The 23448-nt window shown below is 41.0% G+C and overlaps 1 protein-coding gene across 2 annotated transcripts; it reads right to left on the bottom strand.

The window, feature by feature from the left end:
- Positions 1-133: 133 nt before the first annotated feature.
- rad50 (RAD50 homolog, double strand break repair protein) lies at positions 134-22892 on the bottom strand. Of its 2 annotated transcripts, XM_035626016.2 has the most exons (28): positions 22759-22892; positions 20886-21019; positions 20535-20618; positions 19796-19947; positions 19494-19679; positions 19174-19378; positions 18510-18638; positions 17474-17639; positions 17227-17285; positions 16667-16801; positions 16299-16505; positions 15954-16136; positions 15477-15634; positions 15185-15360; positions 14405-14642; positions 12441-12630; positions 11988-12114; positions 11641-11834; positions 11286-11396; positions 10892-10984; positions 10619-10732; positions 10334-10461; positions 10032-10133; positions 8948-9070; positions 3079-3164; positions 2040-2182; positions 1791-1924; positions 134-832 (listed from the first exon to the last, which is right to left on the bottom strand). In XM_035626016.2, exons 2-28 carry the CDS (start codon positions 21012-21014, stop codon positions 646-648), a joined length of 3939 nt encoding a protein of 1312 aa, XP_035481909.2. In that variant the 5' UTR covers positions 21015-21019; positions 22759-22892; the 3' UTR covers positions 134-645. The 2 variants fall into 2 exon arrangements, with proteins under 2 accessions (XP_035481909.2, XP_035481911.2); XM_035626018.2 differs by lacking the exons at positions 134-832; positions 1791-1924; positions 3079-3164 and having other exon boundaries at positions 2044-2182.
- Positions 22893-23448: the final 556 nt, after the last annotated feature.

Here is a 23448-nt window from a genome sequence, read left to right on the forward strand (position 1 = left end):
CGAAAATGAAACGCAGCATGATAAGATCTGGTGGTCGATTAGCAACTTCACCAAAACTGAGCCGTTTTTCTGTGAACTGGATCGACCAGAATTGGATGCCACGAGTTAAAAAGAATGATTAGAGAAAATAATCTAATCTTCATCCACAACAGTTTAATCAAACACTTCAGGAACAAGTTGATTTATGAACACAGTTGCACACACTGCAGTGTTTAGAAAGAGGTTCATGCTGTTGATTGGGATCACAACTTTTAAGTGTCAGTTTGTTAAATGTTTTTTATTTGTGTCCTACAGAGAAACTTTGAACAACCGGGTACTGGATTCATCATTTGTTTGTGGGAAGTTCACCCATTACTTTTTTTTTTTTTGGGGGGGGGGGGGGGTATTTTAGTTTAGGTTATAGAATGCAGACATTTAAAAGGAACATTGTCAACACTGTATGCTTCCAAAGAGTGTCTTGAAATTTGAACAGTTACCTTTTTTGCAAGTTTATGGATGGAGTGACTTGAAACTATCTTCACGCTTCAACCCCCCCCAGGCCCTGAAACTAAACATGAACTTTGTCCAGGCTGAGTGCAAAACCTAAAAGATTGGAGGATTTTTACTGTGCATTTCCACGGGCGTTGAAAGAGTCCGTTTATCTGCTCAGTGGAGGTAGGAGGAGAGGGAGGTGATGCTGCACTTTGTGATCTCTGAGTTCTGGTCCTGGTTCTTGCGGATGCGGTAGAAGTGTTCGATGTAGCTGGATCGACCCAGCAGCTCCACGAAGTCCTCGTCGTGGGTGATGATCAGCAGCTGGAAGTTGCGCTGGCGAGAACGACTCTTGATGATTCTGGGGAGACAAAGAAGGAGATTTATAATGGTGTTTTCATGATGAACCAACTCTTAATAATACAGAAAATACCCAATCTATGTTTAATGTTTGGCAGGTCCGCCAACCTTACTGGTTGGTAACCAATATGTGGTATGTTTGTGATTTTACAAAAAACTTAAACAAACCACGCACATCAAATAGTTACCAATGTCCTGACATCACCCGCTCATGTAATCACCACAAAGTGACTTATTCATTTCTATTTTTATCGATGCAGAGCTTTCATCAGTCCAATGATCGCTGTAAAGCCAAGACTGGCAACACCAAGTGGTCTCAAAGAGGTTTTATGAATTAGAGCCAAAAAGTTGCATTATCACTGCGTGTGTTTATTTTGTATTTGTATCCCCATGGGGAACATCTCTGGGTTTCACAGATCCATTCCTCACTTCTTTGACTATACATTTGACGATATTGAGTGTGTTCGCACCAATCGGCAGTGACGTAAGCGTCCGAAAGTGACGCAAAATTTGTGTCTACTCGCATCTTTACATTGACTTTGAATGTGATCTCATCTAGGCCTGTCACTATAATTACATTATCGACTTATCGTACAATGCTTGAATATGAACTCAATAATTTTTATTGACCTCAATAACAGCCATTTTGTCTACATGAATTAGGTGTCTCTCAGTGGCAACACAAATCTTGTAGGAATTGCACGCGCAACGACCAAGCTCACGATTCAGCAACAAAAAATGGCTTTAAAAGGACGATAATATTGTTTATCGCAATAATTTCTGGGACAAGATATTGTGCAACAAAAAGCAGTTATCGTGAAAGGCCTTATCTCAAAACGCATCAGAGGACAAGGCGTAAGGCTACTTTGGGTTGTGTCTTGTGGAAGTGGCAGCCAGTGGAGGTCAAGAAGGGTGTGAGGTCAGTGAGTGTGTGTGTGTGTGTGTGTGTGTGAACTGACTCTACGAGGGCGTGTGCCAGTGACTCGATGTTCTCCCGGTCGAGGTTGGTGGTGGGCTCGTCCAGGGCCAGGATCCCACAGTTCAGACAGAAAGTCTCGGCCAGAGCTAGACGGATGATGAGGGACGCCAACACCTACAAAAAAAGATTTTTACTCCATTAATCAAATCATGATACATGATTTGTAATTTAATCATTTGATGCGTGTGATGTATTTTTCGATATGATAGATAAGATATTCTCCTGGTACCTTTTGACCAGCACTGCAGCGTCCTCTCATATCCAGAGCGGTGTCTCCTTTCACCATGACTACTCTGTAGTTGTAAACCCTCCGCTTCACCGCGGCGGACGAGTTCTCGTCCACGTCGGACCTGATCTCCACGTATTCAATATCTGGAGGGCAAGAGCAACTCATGTGACACTCACTGGAGGAAGGAGGGAGAACTGTGAATTAGGGCTGGGCGATATATCGAGCTTTTAAAATATATCGATATATTTTCAAACACGATATAGTATAAGACAATATCGTGTATATCAAGATTTATGTTGCGTTAAAATAACAATATAAGTTTCTTTTGCAGAGCCGCCAGTTCGCCTGTTTCTCCTCTCCCTGTCTGTCCCTCACACACAATTTCGCGTGGCCCCGACACTCTTCCTCTCTAAGCGAAACCAATACCCCACCCACTCACTCACACACACCAGTCCTGCGTGCAGCACCAACACGGAAACAGACACAAACGAGAGGAAAGCAGCCGAAGATTATTACAATTACTGGCTCGATCATTTGGAGCTGGATTCCAAGTTTCAGATGTGTAGAGAATCCTGCACACAGGTTGCAACAAAAATTTCGAGCATGTCAAATCTCTACCACCATTTACAACAGCGCCATAAACCGCAGTATGAGTGTGTAAGACACCGCGCTTGCAACCCAGAGCTTGAAGCCTTCGCAGCCTTCTGCACCGAAACAAACGTTGCGAGCTTCATTCAGCCTCGCTGTGCCCTGTTTGCACAGCTCCGTGCATTCTGTGATGCAAGAAAGGAGCATTTTTTAAAATATAATTATTTATTGTTATTTAACAAACAAATGTATTTTTGTGACTTTTTGCACATGTTGATTTGACTTGGAAAGGACTTTTTTTTATAATTTCTTTACCGGAAACAAAATCGAGATATATATCAAGTATCGGCATTCAGCTAAAAAATATCGAGATATGGTTTTTGGTCCATATCGCCCAGCCCTACTGTGAATAAACATTGCGTTTAACAATTTTTTTTTGACTGAAATGCACCTTGACCCCTGTAGGTGCTGCGCCACAGGTCTCTGATAATCTTGTTGATCTCGTCCATCTTCATACTGTGAAATTTCATGATTGTTCTGAGGAAGAACAAAAAAAAAACTAAGATACAAACTCAATATTATGTGTTATAAATATAAAATTGTACATCCAACATTATAAAAACATCTTGGTATTATAAAAAAAAATTTAAGAAGTCTTCACACTGGGAACTACCACAATGACTACATCCGCTTTGACTAGATGTCGAGTTATGCAAAATAAAATCATTGTCGGTTCATGGATCCTGCTGCAATAGAGAGAAAAAAGTCTGCAATGAAAAGACAGGACACAACAGTATCCTGGGGAATACGAACAGTGAGACGTGACCTGATGTTGGACTGCAGCATTTGGTGGATTTAACTTATAAACATACAAATGTTTTCTGATCATTTAGTTACAAAATTAAAAATGAAAAAAGACAAAACAAAATCCCTCTGACATTGAAATACGATGCAGATAACACAATGGTGCCAGTGGCTCTCGTTTTCCTGCATACCGAGAAGCATTTTGTCTATAATCTTGCAAATTGCCAAGAAACTCTACTGTGGTTTGAAAAGACCAGATGAAGCATGAAGAGAGGAAGAAAAGATAGAGGGAGCAGCGCGGCCCTTATCCGTCCATCTGACCTCCTACATCATTTACATAACTGCTTACGCATCAACAGGAAGTGATGGCTAAGGACTTACCCTGCTGCAATTATTGGTATTAGACTCCAGGAAAGTACCAGGAAAGATTAGTGATTATGTTTGAAATATAAGGCATATAAACCGTATTTTCTCTGGGACTTATTGTTTTAAGAATATTGAATTCTTTCCCTCCCTGGACTGTTTCTCTGCTGAGCCGTGGTGGGAGTTCAGGTGCACAAAGTGGATATTTTGGCCCCAAAAAAAGTCCAACATTAGATAATACTTTTTTTGGCTACAATGCAATTTGACAGCATAAAACGGACTCAAAACTGTTTCTTCACCTGGGCCATCAGAACTCTAAATTCCTGTAAATAAACCGAACCCCACAAACATGAAATATCTTTTGCACCTCACTTTATAACTGCCCCCCACCCCCTCCTTTTTATTGTGCAATTCTTATTCATTGATTTAATTATACACCTGAATGTGAGAAGTCTTTTGTCTTTTTAATTAAAAAAAATTGTTTTGCACTTGTTTACTGTCTCGCACTTAACAGAACAGCTCTCCAAATTTCATTGTATGTTCTCATGTACAATGACAATAAAGACTTCTATTCTATTCTATCAGGAACGGCGCTGCAGTGACCAATTAAATACACGGAAATACAGTACACGCAAGAACACATTCGCAGTTAACCAGGGGACACACACCGTTAGCATGAATGCTATCATAGGAATAGTGGTAAATTTGAGGCATGATATACAGTTTGTATATTGAAGTCATTTTTTCCGTATTTACACAACAGAGACACTGATGTCATGCCCCCCCTGCTGAAAAAATCCAAGAGGACAGACACAACCGTTTTGAAAAGTGTAAAAAAAGCATAAACCCTTGTTGACACTTTTCTGCTGTGCTAAGGTGACGATGTAGTCTACGTGATGTTTTTTCTTTCTTAAAACTGACTTGTAAATCTAACTACTCACCTCTGCTGCACGTCTGACTGATTGTTGTGTTAAACACCAGGGACGACGACATTTGGTCTGTAAACCTTCTATGTAGCATGACTGAAAAACGTTCAATTTAAATACTTGAATGTTAACGTGTTATACACCAAGTGAGTGAAAAGCTTCTTTTGTTACCATTATTTTTGATGAGTAGCCATAACGGTTTAAGAATGTACATTTATTAAATGATGGTATACAGTGTGCTTATGTCTGAAGACTTTTCTGTTTGCCGATGCCTTTCAGTAAATACCATCTTTGCATTTCTTGTACTGCACTGTAACTTTTTTTACCTGTCTAATTCTACTTTAACATGTTTTTATTTTCTCTTTTTAATTATTATATTTTCATGTGATTCTATCTGTTTCTTCCCACTGCTTGTAATGTTTTATGTAAAGCACTTTGAATTGCCTTGTGATTGAAATGTGCTTCACAAATAAACTTGCCGTGCCATTTTGTTGAATGTATTTAAATAGGATGATGGTTTTTGTTGCTTCTGTTGAGACTTTTTTGTTCCCAAATGCTACTGTCATTTATTTGACATATGAATATGAATGTTTTTTTAAAGTGTCATTGGAGATTTATTTGCACTGCAACTGTCTATAACAAACAAGTAAGAAACAAAACATGCACGCACACTGGCATTATTAGTTTTGAACTTTTCTGTGAATTCAGACAGAAACTGTGAAGGCTGCATGACTCTGCATTCAATCTTGATAACACTGGTGGTGACACGGATGCCTCCGCTTACCCACACATATGCGTAAATGATGATTCGGTTCTCTTCTCAGATGATGAAGGAAGATGGTGAGCTCACACTTCCTTACCGATGCTCGGCAATGCCTTTCATTCACACATGATGCTGTCATATTTATCCACAAATGTGAAAACAATCAAAACGTTTTTTTTCCAGCGTGACTTTTAATATTGCTTTTTGATCAGATTTGCGCGTCCTCTGTGAGGATTCAGTGGGAAGAGTTGACTTTTATAAATAACTTCAAAAGCATAATGAGCGAAGGCTTTACCGCCCGATAATTTTTTTTAGATAATAACCTATTGATGCTTATTTGCAAACGAATAGCAATTTTGCCATTTTGTTTTTAAATTAAAACACTTACGGTACAATTCTTCAACATTTTAAGATGTGCATTGTCATGATATGTAGCCCTGATGAGATTTGTCCAAAATATAATAAATAAATTAAGCGCTGTTGTTCGTGAGCAAATTTAACCTATGTCACCAGGGGGCGATTTGTGAGAAGAAAAAAAAGAGGGGGGATCATTCGATGTGTCACGGGGGCTAGCAAGGGGTCTAAACCCGTGGGCACTAGTGACTGGCGCTGGCATGTTTGTTAACGTGTCGGTGAGTGAGGTTTACACAGACCGCACAGCACAGGACCCGACTGGCTGGACCACCGTTACACGTGCACAACAAAACAAAACACGCAATAATTAAATCCCTCTTCCAAATATGCGTAGTTGGTGACATTCTGAAAATACGTGCATCGATCAGAGCTAATGGAACCGGGGTCATTAGGTAATGACCCTAAACAACCCCAGTGACACTGTGCGGAGGAGTAACAAATCTGATTTCCCACCATTAGGACTTTGTTGCTGACGATCTAAAAGTTTGCGATGGTTTAGATGACCTTACATCAAAGGGAACAAAGAGAGTTACTATGTCAAAGGATGTGCTGAAGTTGATACCACAGTGTATTGCATCAACTTTACCTATTTGTGAGCAACAATCACACTTTGAGAAAGCATTAACAGTTGATTTTAGCAATCACTCAGCTCTGTCACTGATGCTTTTACAGGGTCACTGACAAATGTGATGTATCAGAGTTGTAATGTATTTTAAATGTTGCTCTCTACAATGTTAGAAATGTAACAGTGATAGAGAACATGATCCTTAGAATTAAAAAACACATCATCAGAACTGCTATTAATGGGTTGATATTATGATAGATAAACATCAGCTCTAACTCAGCTAGCTTTACAGCTGGCTTCTTCTCTGATACCCCTTCAATGTTATTGGGGTATCAATGCTATGGTGAAATTATATAAACTCTAAGCCCCCTAAATAACAGGATTGGTTCCTTATGCAAAAGACTACAGAACAGATTTCCACCAAACTCGGTGGAAGGATTGGACATTGGCCAAGAGAGAACCCATCAAATGTAGGCGAGGATTCGGACAAACACTTTCTTTAATATTGCGAGTTTCCAAAAGAAATGCACAGTTCTTAATTAATTTTTTGAATTGATTGATATCTACACTGAACAAATTTATAAACGCAACAATTTTGTTTTTGCCCCCATTTTTCATGAGCTGAACTCAAAGATCTAAGACTTTTTCTATGTACACAAAAGGCTTACTCCTCTCAAATATTGTTCACAAATCTGTCTAAATCTGTGTTAGTGAGCACTTCTCCTTTGCCGAGATAATCCATCCACCTCACAGGTGTGCCATCTCAAGATGCTGATTACACAGCATAATGATTGCACAGGTGTGCAGTTTTACTGTATTGGTGGGGTCCGGGGGGGGGGGGGGGGGGGGGGCATCTCCTTCGCATAGAGTTGATCATGTTGTTGATTGTGGCCTGTGGAATGTTGGTCCACTCCTCTTCAATGGCTGTGCAAAGTTGCTGGATATTGGCAGGACCTGGAAAACACTGTCATATACGCCGATCCAGAGCATCCCAAACATGCTCAATGGGTGACATGTCCAGTGAGTATGCTGGCCATGCAAGAACTGGGATGTTTTCAGCTTCCAGGAATTGTGTACAGATCCTTGCAACATGGGGCCGTGCATTATCACGCTGCAACATGAGGTGATGGTCGTTGATGAATGGCACAACAATGGGCCTCAGGATCTCGTCACGGTATCTCTGTGCATTCAAAATGCCATCAATAAAATGCACCTGTGTTCGTTGTCCATAACATACGCCTGCCCATACCATAACCCCACCAACACCATGGGCCACTCGATCCACAACATTGACATCAGCAAACCGCTCACCCACACGACGCCATACACGCTGTCTGCCATCTGCCCTGTACAGTGAAAACCGGGATTCATCCGTGAAGAGAACACCTCTCCACTGCAGTCAGGTGGAGACCCCGATGAGGACGACGAGCATGCAGATGAGCTTCCCTGAGACGGTTTCTGACAGTTTGTGCAGAAATTCTTTGGTTATACAAACCGATTGTTGCAGCAGCTGTCCGGGTGGCTGGTCTCAGACGATGTTGGAGGTAAAGATGCTGGATATGGAGGTCCTGGGCCGGTGTGGTTACACATGGTATGCGGTTGTGAGGCCGGATGGATGTACTGCCAAATTCTCTGAAACGCCTTTGGAGACGGCTTATGGTAGAGCAATGAACATTCAATTCACAGGCAGCTTGCGACATCTGTGGCATTGTGCTGTGATAAAACTGCACATTTTAGAGTGGCCTTTTATTGTGGCCAGCCTAAGGCACACCTGTGCAATAATCATGCTGGCTTATCAGCATCTTGATATGCCAGACGTGTGAGGTGGATGGATTATCTCGGCAAAGAAGAAGTGCTCACTAACACAGATTTAGACAGATTTGTGAACAATATTTGAGAGGAATAAGCCTTTTGTGTATATAGAAAAGTCTTAGATCTTTGAGTTCAGCTCATGAAAACTGGGGGCAAAAACAAAAGTGTTGCGTTTATAATTTTGTTCAGTGTATGAGTGTGTGCAATTTGGTGCGGATTCAAAATCAAAAAAATTATTTTTGCATCTAGTGAATACATCTTGTATGATACAAAAAAGCACTGTATTGATATTGTATTGATATTTTCATTGGAGGGGGTCTTTAAGACCCCCATTAGAGAAATGTTGCACTAATACAACAGAATTTATGTTTTTTTTCTTATGTAATGGTTCCAGTACAAAATAATAATAGTACACTGTACTATTTTAATGACATTTGCACAAAAATCCCCATGCACAGCATTTCACATTGAAATATTTATCTGTTTCGCTTCGTGTCATGGTAAATGCACAGATACATTTCCTTTAGGATGAGTAAATGACTCTTCGACATATTCTTCTACGCATACAAACCTCTCAATCAAAGTTCTTTCTCAGTCGCCGATCTGTGTAATTTCAGATGTTAAATCTAGATCAGACTTTCACATTATGGTACATGCCTGGGGTTACACTTACTGATCAAGGGCCTTGTAGTAGAGATCCAGGTCTTTAATGACCAGCTCTGTGGTCCGCATTATGATCATCTTGTTCTTGTAGCGCTCATCTGCTTTGTCGTACTGATCTTCCCGCAGCTCCTTTCTGCAAGCGACCAATTCAAAGAGCGAGTTTAAGGTAAATAGTAAAGTAACCAAAAGGCTAAACAGACCAGTGAAACTATTATCTGAGTTTTTCTTGCTCCATAATCACTGAAAATTGTCAACTTGCTGGGGAACCTTTAGATTTCTCAAAACTTTAGGTGCAATGACATAGTAAGTCAGCCTTAGATACTAAAAATACTATTACCAGCCGCAAGAACACAATTTAATTAACGTTTGAAAGTGTATATAATAATAAAAACTTATGAATTCAGAGCTAGGGTCATTATCCTGTTCGACGGGGACACTTTGGCCCAGTCCGAGGTTTCCTCTGTACTTTGTTCTTTTCATCTTGCCCCTTAACTCACGTAAACTTAACCTCAGGTTACATGTGAAACTGTAGCAGGTCAGAGGACCCAGGACACATTTGCCTTCACACTGCTGACAGAATGTATACAGGTCTCCCAGACCTCCTTTAGAATGTGGTCTGAGTGATCAGATCTCAAATGCGTTCTCAATTGCTTTGGTGTGTTCACTTCACACCCATCTATTTGTGACTGGATCAATCGAGGCCGGATGTTAATACCACATCTTAACAGAGTCAAGGTCTGTGACTCAACAAAGTCCCGTCTCTGAGCTCACAGCTTGACTTTTGATCTGATATGCATCGTCAGCTGTGAGACCTTACATAGACGTGTGTGCCTTTCCAAATCCCGTCATTCAATTGAATTTACCACAGGTGGAGGTCTATAAACATCCCATAGACGATCATAGGACATGGGAGATGCCTGAGATAAATTCCAAGTGTCATAGGTCTGAAAATGTGATATTTCAGTTTTTCCTTTTTAAAAAAAATTAATTAAATTGATTTTAGCATTAGGCTATAAGATAACAAAAAAACATTTTTTTTTTTAAAGTGAAGGGAACTGAACACTTTTTTAATGCACTTTATCTACATCACCCACCTGTAATCCAGTATCTCCTCCTCAAAGCCTTTCTGGCGACCAAGCGCAATGCTGCGGTTCTTCTTCAAGTCTTCCAACCTGCGTTCTGCTTCACGTCGCTCTCTGGAAAACGACAGAAGAAGATGAGGTGAAAACATTGCGACCAACTTCTGATATTACTAGCAGACTGACCAAATCCAAAAAGTAAACGTGCGTAACAGAGCTGAGGTAAAAGAGATAAAGGTTGTTTTACATGTTTTCTTAAATCACCCTATCAAATTCATTGATCCAACAGATGATTAATAATGGAGTAGTGGTCTTACTGGCGGAGCTGTAAGACTTGCATGTTGCCCATGTCTTTCATAAGAGCCTTGTGTTTGCTCACAACCTCTTTCAACTCTTCCACGCGCTTCCTCAAGGTCAGGTTGTCCTGCAACCAGCGCTCCTGAACCTAAGGAATATTACAATGTGAAAAAAATGTATTATAAAAGTGTTTTGCATGGTCATCAATGATGAAGGCCATAAACATCAGTCAACTTTCTCCATAAAGTAGAAAAGAGGAGACAGGAAGAGACGAATGAAGACAATAATGACTCAGGAGGCCATACCTTTTGAGTGTCTATGTCCTGACGGATGTTTCCCATCTCCCTGTTGATCTTTTCTTTTTGCTTCTCAGCATCATGCAGCTGAGTGTTGGTTTCTTGAAGCTCAGTCTCTTTTTGCTTAGACAAAAACAAAGTGTCATTAAAGTTGCTCGATACTTTAATACAAGATGTATCCAACACTTTTACAAACTAATATCAGTAACATAATAGGAGTAACTGTATGTATTTAATGTCAAAATCACAAATGACAAAGAAAAACAGATGCATCATCATCACCTCTTTGTATTCATCTTTGCCCTCATCAACGTATTTGGTGATGTCCCTTTCCAAGGTGGTGATCACCTTCACTCTCTCTTTAATGGCATTGATCTATCAGAGACAAAGTTTTAGAATAATGACAAGATTAAGATTCATATGTAGCAGAGGAATTTCAACATTACCTTTTATCCATCCATACCCTTTTCTTACTTCATTATCCAAAAATCCTGTTGTTGTTTCTTTTCACAAGATTGGATGTTTTTCTAACCGTCTAAGCTTTTTACAATAGTGCTGAGAATATAATCTAACTTGTCCAGTTCCATGTGAGTGAAGCAGCAATTTCTTGCTGAATGTCAGTAGCGTTTACAGAAAGAATATATTATAAGAGAGATAAAAGTGTAAATATGTCCACCTTCTCTTGTCCTTCTTCCTGCCTCTGCCTCTTCTGCTCAACCAGCTCCTGCTTCTCCTGCTGTAGCTTCTCCAGAGCAGCAGACAACGGGGAGAGCTGTTCCTTTGCTTCCTGGTTGCAAAAAAGGGGAGAACACTTTCTTTTCAAACTATAACCTAAACGGAAGAGATGAACAATAACTTTATCAAATAGTATTGCCAAAATTAAACACCACAGCATTGTTTTACTCTTCATGAAAATCCAAACCGAACTACGAGCTAAAAGTTGTGTACATTTTTGAGTAAAATACAGGAATTCAAACGTATTTACAAATGCTTGCAAATGTAAACAACAATAACAAAGGCAAATAAAGTACCCTGATGTCCCTGGTCAAGGCCTGTATCTCGGTGGTGAACTCAACACTCTGCTCCTCCAGCTGCTGCTGTTTCTGCATATCACTGCTCAGCTGGAGCTTCTCCGCTCTCGTCTCATTCACAACACTTTTTAGCATCTGCAGCTGATCCTGCTGGTCCTGGATCAGCTTACGTTTCAGCTCCATCCTGCTGGAGGCTGCAAGGACATCGCTGGGGTTATGATAAGTTTAGCTTTGTCATACACGTGGGCCCCATCTCCCATTAAAGACAAACAAAGCATCAGGGATGGCAAAATAATAGTATAAGATAAAAATAAAAAAAACTCTGTCTATATCTAATATCATCTTACTGGTGTCTATCTTATGCTGAGTCTCTTGTTTCTCCTGACTGACTTGCTGGATGGTTCTGGTCAGGTCTACTCCCTGGAGTTTGGCTGCCTGCTGAGCTATTTTCCTCTCCACATCTTTAAGGTCCATCTGTAAAGAAGAAAACAAACCCACAGAATTGTGAATAAGACAGTGGCATACATCAATTTCCAGGCATTGTCTTGCGGTCTTTATTTATAATTTAGCTATCAGGAAAATAGAGAAAATGAGAAACAGAGCAGACAGGGAATTGAGGAAATCAAAGAGAAGATGTTCTATCTGCGTAAAGAGAGTGGTTGGAGATAAAAAGGGTGTAAAGCTGTTTTAAAGCGGACAAGAGAGCGAAAGAGGAAGAAATGAAGAACATCTTTATTCAACATCGCCGTTTACAAGTTGGACAGAGGGAATTCAAACAGACTGAAACAGGAGAATGGTACCAGGTATCTGTCCATGAGAGATATGTCCTGCAGGCAGGCCTTGGCTGTGTCCTCCTCTGACATCCGAGTACCGAGCAGCGTCTCCTGCTCCTCCACGTCTCCCTTCAGTCTCTCGATGTCCCTGTTCACAGTCTGCAGACGGTTCCTCAACTCGGGCAACTCCTTCTCCTGAAACTGCACGATGGACTTCCTGGGATAAGGAAAGAGACATTGAGCAGAGAGTAAAGGGGTCAATCGACTCCCTGTGTTTATTCAGGAAACAATTTTCTCCTGTGAATCAATGTTCGTTTGAAAGTAGAGTTACAGAGTTTCAACACACCCTTTCAAATTATCTATGACTTCGCAAATTGCAAGTTCACTACTGACACAATCGTCCTGCCATAGATACCTGTGGCTTAGTTTTTTTTAGTTCATACATCATCATTGGATCTCCATAACAACATTGAATGTGATGTGGCCGCACTGTGCTTAAATCATATCCTCCAAATTAACTGTGTTTCTATTCTTTGATCCACATAAGATTGATAAGAGCAAGAATGGCAAGTGTCCAACTTGTTTCATTACTTAATGAGATTTTTTTTGTACGTTGTATCATTCAGTGTGATAAAGAGCAGGAAAGTTGAATAGAAGAAGAAGATACCAGGAACATTTTATGAGTGTTTACTCTCCAGCATCAGAGACATCCGCGTGCAAACCAACCACCGATCTTGACATCTGCGAGCCGCTGTAGCCCTGATGTGATGTGACATCTTTGAAGAGGTGCATGTCATCCACAGTGCAGCCTGTGACACACTTAGTGAGCCTACATACATATCTATCATAGGTACAGACGAGTTGCCTTACGCAGAGGAAAAGATCCCGCTGCAGTTAGTCCACGCCTATATTTTCTTTTCTGAAAATAACAAATAAAACTAAATGTATATGGTTATTTTGCTTTGTATCATGTTAAAGGTAAAGTACTGTGTTTACTTGAGCTTAACCACAGGCAACTGTTCACGTGAGAAGCCCACAACCCAAAAATCTGGAGGGGGAATTAAATAAGTGTGTTTTTTGGGGAATACATTTTCCGAAATATCATTCACCAGATACAAAACAGTTACATAAAAAAATAAAATAGAAATAGAGAAAAAACAGCAGAGAGATCCTTGGATAAAATCTCAGGTTATATGAGAACCTAGCTCCATCTAGTGGAGTGCATGTCATAAAACATGCTCTCTCCTATTATTTTTTGTGATTAATTATTAAATCACACTTTTTAAATACAACAGTCACAGACTTATTCAAATGCCCAACACAGTTTTAAAGAGATGGATTCCTTATTTGTCCTATGTGCTTTTATTGATTGATTATTTATCTCCATGAACCAAGTTCAGTATAACAATCTCAGGGTACAGATCCCCAGTGGGCTGCAGCGGACTCGTCCTCCTTTCTTTACATGCCATACTGCTTGTTTTAACTAAAGTTGATTATGTGTTTGATGTGTGACAAGCAAGTCTACAGTCTGTTGTGTTTGGGTGACTGGAAGAATATATCGAGGCATCAAGGATATTTATTTTGGTTTAAAGTCTCAATCAAGGGTAATTCATGTATCCCAGTGTAGAACTTCAAGCCGATTTTGAAAAAAACAACAGGAGGTTGTCAATCCTAAACCCACCTTACGCGTCTGCCTTCCTATACGAGAGTGCTGGTTTAATCTTGTGCTTTAAATAAAGCCTCAACTTTCCCTTAAAGAAGCTTAACGCAATATGTTGTATATCATTGGGGGACTTAAATGCCCTCAACTTGCACATTTGAGAAAAACTGAGATTTAAATTTATTCCACTGTGTTGAGAAATGAAACAAAAAATAATCTTGCACATTCCATGGTTGCAGTTGCTCAAGATGTAAGGATTTACAGCCTTTCTCCCTCTTCTCTCCTAACATCACAGAGGTAATGACGACTACTCAAACAACAACATTCGTACCTGACAGGTTTGAGAGCCATCATCTCGTCTTTCTTCCTCTCCTTCCTCTTCAGGTCCTGCTCTGTGTTCTTCAGCTTGTCCGGCACCAGGCGCAGTTTGGACTGCATGTCGCTGATGACTTCCTGCAGATCGGACTCGCCTGGGAACGTCCGCTGGCACACGGGGCAGCAGGGCTCCCTCTCCTCCGTCAGCTGGCTGATAAACTGGGTGTACACTGCCGTGGCTCCAGCGAGCATGGCTATACAAAGACGAGTGGTGAAAAGAGAAAACAAATATACAACATTTAACAAATTGTACTATTCTATTATAACTATTCAATTATATGGCTATGACAACTACTAAACCTGACAATATATTGGACCAGAAATTAGCTACGTAGTCATTTTACTACTATACTTATAGTACTAATAACAGCCTTGGTGACAAATGATCTCAGACAGAGCAACTGGCTTGTGAAGGCTTTTTCGGGAAAATATATTTATTATATTAATTCATGAGGAGATTAAGAAATAGTAAGGACAATCTAAAAATTCATTCACCGCAGGGCAACAATAAAAAAATCACCAAACATCATTTCACCGCACTTAAAGAAAGTTTTCTCCAAGTCTAGACAACTATTAGTGTATTTCAGACACCATCTGTCAACCTTTCATTCATTTTTAAAAAAAAAGATTTTTGAGGGCATTCTATTCCTTCATTCTAATGCTGACAATAAAGACATGGAAAACAACAGGGTTTGTGTTGTATTTCAGGCCACAAGACACCTCATCCCTCACTCGCCTCTTTGTTTGGATATCTTCTCCAGATCTTCCTGCAGTTTTCCCAGGTCCTGCTCCAGATCCTGACTGCCACACACGTTGAAGAACTTCTCTTCATCACTGGCTAACTGTTGCTCTTTCTTGCGCAGCTCAGAAGCAATGTGGCTTTTATTCTGCTCATTGGATGCCAGGTCCTTACTGAGAAAAATGGAAAACAAAACACAAGACCATATTAGTCAGTGCTACAGAAAGATCATCTTAAATCATCTTCTATTTGTTGGGCATGTGCTTTATTGCAGATGAGTCTTACTCACTTGAGTTTGGCGAGTCTGTCCCGGGTACTGTTGATTTCCTTAGACTTGGCATAGATCCAGTCTTCCAGCTCTCTCTTGTTGGGAAAGTGACCAAGTAATGACACAAGCTCCTCGCCGTGACGAGACTTGATCTTACGTACCTGGTCCTCCTTCTCTGTCTGAAAGAACATGACCAGAACCAGGACAGACGAGAGGACAGACGAGGAGAGCCAAATGGAGAAAGGAACGATGACAGGAGATGATAAGGAAGAAGAAAGATGAAGAACAGAGGAAGAGAAAAGCAGAGAGAGGAGAAAAGTAAACCAGGTTAAATTACCACAGAGGGTCACTAACTTTTACTTCAGGAGGTAATATCAAGGAGACAGAGGAAAGTACAGTAGATTGGGTTGCGTTTGTCATGTTTTGTAACATTTCCATCTCCTGCTCTAGTCTGAGAAAAGGCAGGGGATTGAATATCCAGCGCCATCAGTCAGCCACCTTGTCTTTCTTCAGCATCTCCATTTGTGTGCGGGTGGTGGTGTGTGCGTTGAGCGTCTCCATCTCTTGGTCGAGCCGTCTCTGTGCGCGGTCAAGTTCAGCCTTTTCCCTCTGGAGCTCCACAACCTCGGCCTTTAGCTCCTCCACGTTGGAGCTCTGCACTGTGCTCTGCAGCTCGCGCTCCTGAGGAGGGAAAACACACAAAGTGTACGATGATCAGAACACGTGGCACTTTGGAAAGACATGACACTAAAAGGATAATGTGCGAGTTGTACATCATAAATGAAATATACTTAATAAAAACATCAAACAACAGAAACCTCCTCACATTGTTTGCGTACTCACCACTTTAGCCAACTCATTCTCCAGTTCTTGCAGTCGAGTGGACGAACCCTCCAGCCTCTGCAGCTCTGCTCGGACGTTCCTCAGTTCCTGCTGCTTCTTTCCCTGCAGGTCTCTCTTCAGCTCCACGGTTCTCTCCAGGCCGGTCTTCTTATCCCTTATTTCATCAATGGACTGCTGTTTCTGCTGCTCTTTCTCCTGCAAGTCCGCCTGAGGAGTAGATATCAGGCATTACAACCGCGAACAGCACATCAATTCATCATTTGACCCGACAGTTACTGAAAATCTTCCTTGTAGGTAGAAGTAAAAAGTGAAAAAAACAAAACAACCAGGGTTGCAAAAATAATACCATTAAAAAGAGAATTTCTTACCAAAACTTGACCGACTGTGTCTTTTTCCTGCTCCAGTCTCTGAGTGACGTGACGGTGAAAGCTCTCGAGCTGAAGCGTGGTGAAGGGCGGCCGGTCATAGCCCTCCATTTCCAGATAGGATGACAAGGAGCGAACCTGAGACAAAGATTGTTTATGAATGGTTTACTCCATTTTTCCCCTTTTGTTTAGGTTACAGTTGAATCATTGAATAGAAATAGTACAAATCTTCTTCCTGAGATTGTCAACAACTCAAAGTTTTTGATTCTGTCTGTATGGAACATGTAATCTGCAGCATAATGACTCTACATGATTATAGAAATGAAAGGAGCTTCAGAGTAAATGGCAGTGTTGGCTGTGTGCGATGGAGATCATGTGTTTCCACGTCTTTCACTGCGTTATAGACACTTTTGTGGAATGTGACTTAGATAATTTACAGATAATTTAATTCACTGAAACAATAAGCTGGCAGAAGTAAGTAAATCCCCTTCAAACAAACAACAAAGAGTGTTATCAGTGCTCCAGTACAGGTGTATAGGGGGAATTCTTTTTTGCTCTCTCACCTGAGTGTCACGGTTCTTGATGTTTTGAGTGTGGCGGTCGGCCTCCAGCTGAAGGCGACCTGGGAGAGGAGAGCGGAGACTTCAGCAGCTATTTACTCTTCAGGATATATCTCTTCAAAGACTGTCCATCCTTCTGTGCATCGCTAACATTTTTTTTTAAATTAAAATATTACATGTGGGCGTAAGGCGTGCCTCTGAATTGTGCTGGCCCGGCTACACAAACTTAAATGTATGCAGATGTGTGCACCTTGTTCCACCAAGAGCTCGGCCTTGACTCTGTTCAGTCGCTGACACTCGCGGCCGGCTCTCTCCAGCTCCTTCTGGCAGTCTGTCAGCCTGCGCTCCTTCTCCTTCACCGTCCTCTGGTGGTTCTGATAAAGATCCTGCAGCTGCTCATCTGAGCCCTGAAACACCTGCCGCAGACACAGTTCACTGGCTTAGAATGGCTCCGAGGCTCAGCGAGTACAGCACAGAAAAACTGTGTGTGTGTGTGGGGGGGGGGGGGGGGGGCTTCCATTACTAAAATATACGCACCAATGGATTTTTTAAAACTGATCTGGACAAGAGCATGCGGACACATTATCCAACTGCTTCAGGTCTACACGTGCATGCATACAAGAAGACCCGTAGATCACTACTACACTTTTGAGGCATCAGTGCATCTATACAGTAAACAAACAGGAAACAAATGAGTTCGTCTGACGCAGGCAGAAGAAAACGAAGGAGGCATTGAAGAGAGTTGCGGGGCAAAGGAGCAGAAACATCCAACCGTCTGAAAAGACATTCAGGGGTTACCACGGGCCAACGACATACTGGCCGGTCATCACAGAATCAGAACAAGCTCATTCTCCATCTGCAAGTCTTTCGCTTAGTTTCACATTTCGGGTGATGGCACTTCAGACGGATCTTAGTCTGGGGCACTGTTTGGCAGGTGTTCGGTTAAATGAATGCACAGGCAGAAGTTACTTTTAGTGAACTTGATTTTTTCCTCTACATTTCTTTCTCTACTAAATTCTCAAACTCTTTCTTTTCCTCCTTAAACCCATCTTCCCTTTTCTTAGAGCCTCTTGTCAGGTTTCTCCGAGGTGTTTAATCCAATGTGTTGCCTCAAGAGTCAGTGATGTCAGCTTTTGGGACCAGTGTTGCGCTTCTTTCTGATTTCATTTCCTATTCAAGCTCTCCATCAAATGATATATATATATATATATATATATATATATATATTTCAATGACACCATCATGCCAGTAACAACCTGATGCTCGTTTAGATATCACTCTTATACCTGTTCCATTGTTTCCTCCAGCTCCCTGTTGTCCTCCTCCATTTGTTTCTTCCTGCTGTCTAAAGCCTTGATGTCGTTGTCCAGCTTCATCACTTTCCCAAGTTTGGTGTCAATATCCATCAGTCGATTCTGAAAATGATTATGAAACTTAATACAATAATATTACAGTTATACTGAAAACGTGCTCACCCCTGTGGCTCAGTCTCCAGAGCTTACCAAACGTTTGGTTTAATTCACTAAATTAGTTACAGCTCTGTCTACTATGACTTGTTTTCAATATAGACATCAAAAGATGTTGCTGTAAAAACCAGCATACAAATGTAGAATTCATGAACTGGTTATATTTGTCAGACCTGCCCAACTAACTAGTAAGACAACTGATCATAAAGAGCTGGCTGCCTATCGATTTATCCCTAAACATATTCCATGTACAAGAAACATCGGTTAAACAACAAACTAACTTACAAAGGCAAAAAGATTCAGACGTTGCACAAAGACGGCGGCTGCAACATTTTACAACTTTATATGAAGTAATTTAATAAATAACAACTATTCATAGCATTATTATTGAAAACATCATCCCTTTACTTTCTTTTTTGTCTAAAACATTTGCACAAGCCTGCATACTGTGCTGTATCAACACGCACACACACAATCCACCCACCTCAAGTGGATCTATCTGGCTCTCTATGTGCTCTACGTTATCCTTGGAGGCCATCAGCTGAGCCTCCTTGGTGGCCACGGTCTCCCTTATCTGCTGGGCCTTCTCCTTGTTCTGCTTCAGGTAGCGCAGCTCTACCTGACACTCTTTGACCGTGTGGTTCTGTGTCAGACGCAGCTGACGCATCGTCTCAAGAGCTTTGATATACCTGGGAGTGTGGCAAACAGATTAAAGTACATATCGGAATGGTGTATGTACCTTGTTTTTTCACACCGTTTACATGGTTGCTTTGAATTCCTTTCGCTGAAAAAAAAAAGGTTTACTTTGTTGCAGCGAAGATGGAGTCAAACTTGTCTTTGAGTGCCTTGCCCTCGCAAAGTGGCCAGTTCGACTCCTCTTGGTGACAGAAGATGACATTATTCAGCACAGGCTTCGATACACCCAGAGCAGAAATCATCTCCCGGTCCAGCTCTCCACACTTCGACGACAAGCTCACCTTCTCACCGTCTCTGGATGAATGATGATAAGGAGTCACAATGCGAAGAAATGGGTCATAGAACAATAATTTCACTTCAGAAACAATTGTTCTTTTCAAAAGAAGTAAAGGAACTTGAGCGTGGCCTACTTTATTCTAGTGATGACCTGCTCTAGGCTTTTGAAGGAGTAGTTCTTTGCCTTCTGAGTGCACGACATGGAGCGATGGATGGTCACTTTCTCTCCGTTTACATCCGAGAATAAGAGGCGAATCTGTGCTCGCACGTCTGTCTCATGGGCGTCCTGGAATTCAATATATACAGCACAAATGTACTTTCACAAAGACAGCGTGTGTAATCTTCCTCTGACAACGACCTGAGGCTAAAGCTCGGGTACAATTAATAGTTTCAGGCAGTTCTTAAACAAGTAGAGAAAAGAATTATAAATTATAAAAAAAATATAGAGGATAAGGTTTGAATACAAATGAACTTTCATTCCATAATTGGATAAAATGTAAGAACAGACAGGATTTGTAGGGAATGAATTTATCTTAAAATCCTTAGCACAGGTTTATAGCAGTTTTTTCTTTTATTAGGTGAATAGGATTGAAATAGTATGTGCTCTTTTTCTGGTAAAAAAATATATCATTAAAATAGGGAAACGAATATGCCAATAACGCCAAATATATGAACATTTAATCTGACAAATTAATGTTGAATTAACTAGATGGGTTCAAACGATTGGTTCCATAAAACATATGTGGGTAACTTGCAAATGTGTGAAACTGGCGATTTTAAAAGTACAAATGGAGGACTATGAACGATGAAAAGGTGTAAAGCGTAACATCCCTGGATAATTAGCAGGTAAGTATTGAGGTAAACTGAGCTCACCTTTGGATCATGAACAAAGGCCCCGCCTTTAGATCCAGGGGGAAGTTCTCCTGCTGTTGCATACTTAAGGCACTCGATAATAGTCTGAAAAATGAAAAAAATTAAGTCATATTATACAAGAATTCAAACTTTTTTGGAGGGATTTGCATTGATGACTCTGAAATACATTTCATCTAACTTTTTCTGTGGCTACGTTTAGACAAAGAAGGAAAGGAAACAAAAACATCCGTCCATCAGCCAGCCTAATCCCACATGTGTCATCTCACAGGGATACTGTTAAACTTTCTTGTTCGTTCAATGCAGGTCACGCTCCGCGGTCAACCTTTGCTCTCCAGAACACGTTTCTCGTACCGTCTTCCCCGCTCCGTTGGGTCCAACCAGCACAGTCAGAGGAGTGAAGAACGATATCACTTGTTTGTCTTTATCCTCGATCCCAAAGCTCCTCACCCCCAGGATGCTCATCTTGTCTATCTTTGACATTTTTACTTTTTGAAAAGGACAAAGACAGAGAGAGAGAGAGAGCGATATGGGTGAATGCATGACTTAAATGAGCAGCAGTGATGAAAATAGGACCGACTGAGGCCAGATCACATTGCTGCAATATTGGTAACTTCAAATCTGCTGCAAAAACAAGTTCATCAGTTGTTCTGCTGACTGCTGCATTTGACTTTGACAGGAAACACGCCCGTTCTTATACCTGTGGTGTGGTGTCATTGAAAACTTGCTGTATTAATACTAATAATAATACACTAATTAACATAGTAAAAACACAATGAGAAACAAACAACATTTGCATGCAACAGATCCACACTGTGAACAAACTCATGCCAAAACAGTATTTAATATTCACTTGGCAGCAGGCAGTTCTGTTTGCTTCAGTGCCAATTATGAAGAACCGGTAGTTCCCTAACAATGGGACCGAAATATTCCAGCTAAGTGTGATTTGGAGATTCTGAGCAAAATTGGAGCTTCAGCACAGTTTAACCATCTTTGTCCAGTTCTACCAAGACTGGCTCTATGACGAAGACTGGTCCAATCATCCGGGGTGTGCAATAACAGAGTCTTTATATAAAAAAAAGTTTGTAAAATTAAAACGGTATAATATTACAATGAAACTACATTATCATTGTTTAAAATTGCATGCATGATCTTAGATAAAACACTTAAAGTGCCACGGTTTTGTGTCAAAGGCTGTTTCCCCTTTGAATAGCATTTCCCCTCTGTGACATCAATATCAGGGCTTTAAGCACATACATGGGTTACGGGTGACAAAAGATGACTGGTTGAATTAACAAGACGTTCAGGTAAAGATTAGGAGGATCATACATTTAGAGCTGCACCGCTCTGTATGAGTTGATCAATGAGTTGAGGGAAAGAAAATCAATCTTCAACTATTTGGACAACTGTTGTTTTTTTCAAGTCACACATTGGACGGTTCCAAGTTCTCGTACGTTTGCTTTGTCTTACTTCACAGTAAAGTGAATGTTTGTTTTTTGGGGATTTTGGACTGTTGATGAGGAAAATATATAATATTGATTGTAATTTGTTTTCTGGTGTTTCACTGAGGAGTGGATTTATGATGATACAACACATACACTTCAACATACAAAATAAAACCACTTTTACAACGCGATCACTATTGAGTGAACTGTTCAACCACGACTGCGGACTGTGCAATCTGTTGCACTTCATACCTACTTTTGAAAAAAAAAAAAAAAAAAAGTCCACATCGTCTTTACTGTGATAGATCATGTGCAATATGCTTCTTTTTCTGACTTCCTCGGTCTACATTGTAGGCACCACCTGAGAGTTGCACTGCGGCTGTGGTTGTATTTTGACAGCACACGTCACTATGACTATCACGTGCCGCCGCCGCCGCCGCACCGCTGCCCTGAGCTAACGGAGGAGCGCTTGTTCGGGACAGTGGCGGATTTGCCGATGTGGGACACATGTGCACACGAGTAGTTCAGCTGGACGTCACACTTCACGCGGACATCGGATGACAGAATCAGCAGAGGAGAGAAGGCGCACGTCAGTTAAGTCTCGCGTGACTCCGACGCCGTCAACCCGGCGGCTGCAGCCTTGCTAGCAGCAGAGGTTTAGCTTCCATGCTACATCGCGGCGTTCCGCGCACACGTCGCGCCACCTCCGCAGAGTGACGCAAGAATAAACTGTCGCCAGGGGCAGGAGGTCGACGCAGACACGTCCGACGACTTCAACTCACCTCAGGTTGTTGTTGTTGTTGTTGTTGTTGTTGTTGTTGATGTCGTGTTTCCTCGTGCGGCTCCGAAGTGAAAGTGCCACTTTTCCCGCTGTGGGGGAACGTGACGTAGAAAAGCAACGACGTCTCACTTCCGGGACATAGAATGTGAACGCATAGAACAGTAATCCGCACTCGACTTCTTCTTCTTCTTCTTCTTCTTCTTCGAATGAACCACGTTTTTGTTTTGTTGTTGTTGTTTGTTTTTATTACTTTATTTTGAAGTTGTTTTATTTAAGGATTTTTAAATGTGTGCCATTAATAAAGTTGCGTTAAAAGTCAAAAGTCGTCTTCTTCTTCTTCGTCATCTTTTTCTTCTTCTTTCCTCCTCCCATTCTTCCACTTGTTTACTTGTAGATTCAGTTGTTTTTGAATGTCAGTTTGTTCAAGAACTTCTTCGGTTATTCAGTTGCAGACAGCATCCACAGATTTAATTCGAGGATTTATTTTATGTATTCCTGTTTTTATGGTCAATAGTGGGCCGGCCAATGTAGAAGAAGAAATGTTGTCTGAGCTCAGTCTTCTTCTGTGGTTTGTTGTTGGCTTAAGAGTGACTTGTTTTTAATCAAATGTACAAACGTATACTTTCTGTAATGAATATTGCCTCCATTTCAAGCCTTTTTGGAATCTTTCATGTAGAGTCAATGAATCGAT

This window comes from Scophthalmus maximus, chromosome 2, assembly GCF_022379125.1.
Source record: "Scophthalmus maximus strain ysfricsl-2021 chromosome 2, ASM2237912v1, whole genome shotgun sequence".
Lineage (NCBI taxonomy): Eukaryota > Metazoa > Chordata > Actinopteri > Pleuronectiformes > Scophthalmidae > Scophthalmus > Scophthalmus maximus.

Excerpts from the sequence above, each read along its gene's own strand:
- rad50 (XM_035626016.2), bottom strand. The coding sequence starts at position 21,014 with ATGTCAAAGATAGACAAGATGAGCATCCTGGGGGTGAGGAGCTTTGGG. Across the intron at positions 10,733-10,891 it reads GCAAAGATGAATACAAAGAG|CAAAAAGAGACTGAGCTTCA; the intron begins GTGATGATGATG and ends TTTTTGTCTAAG. Across the intron at positions 2,183-3,078 it reads CAGCACCTACAGGGGTCAAG|ATATTGAATACGTGGAGATC; the intron begins GTGCATTTCAGT and ends CTTGCCCTCCAG.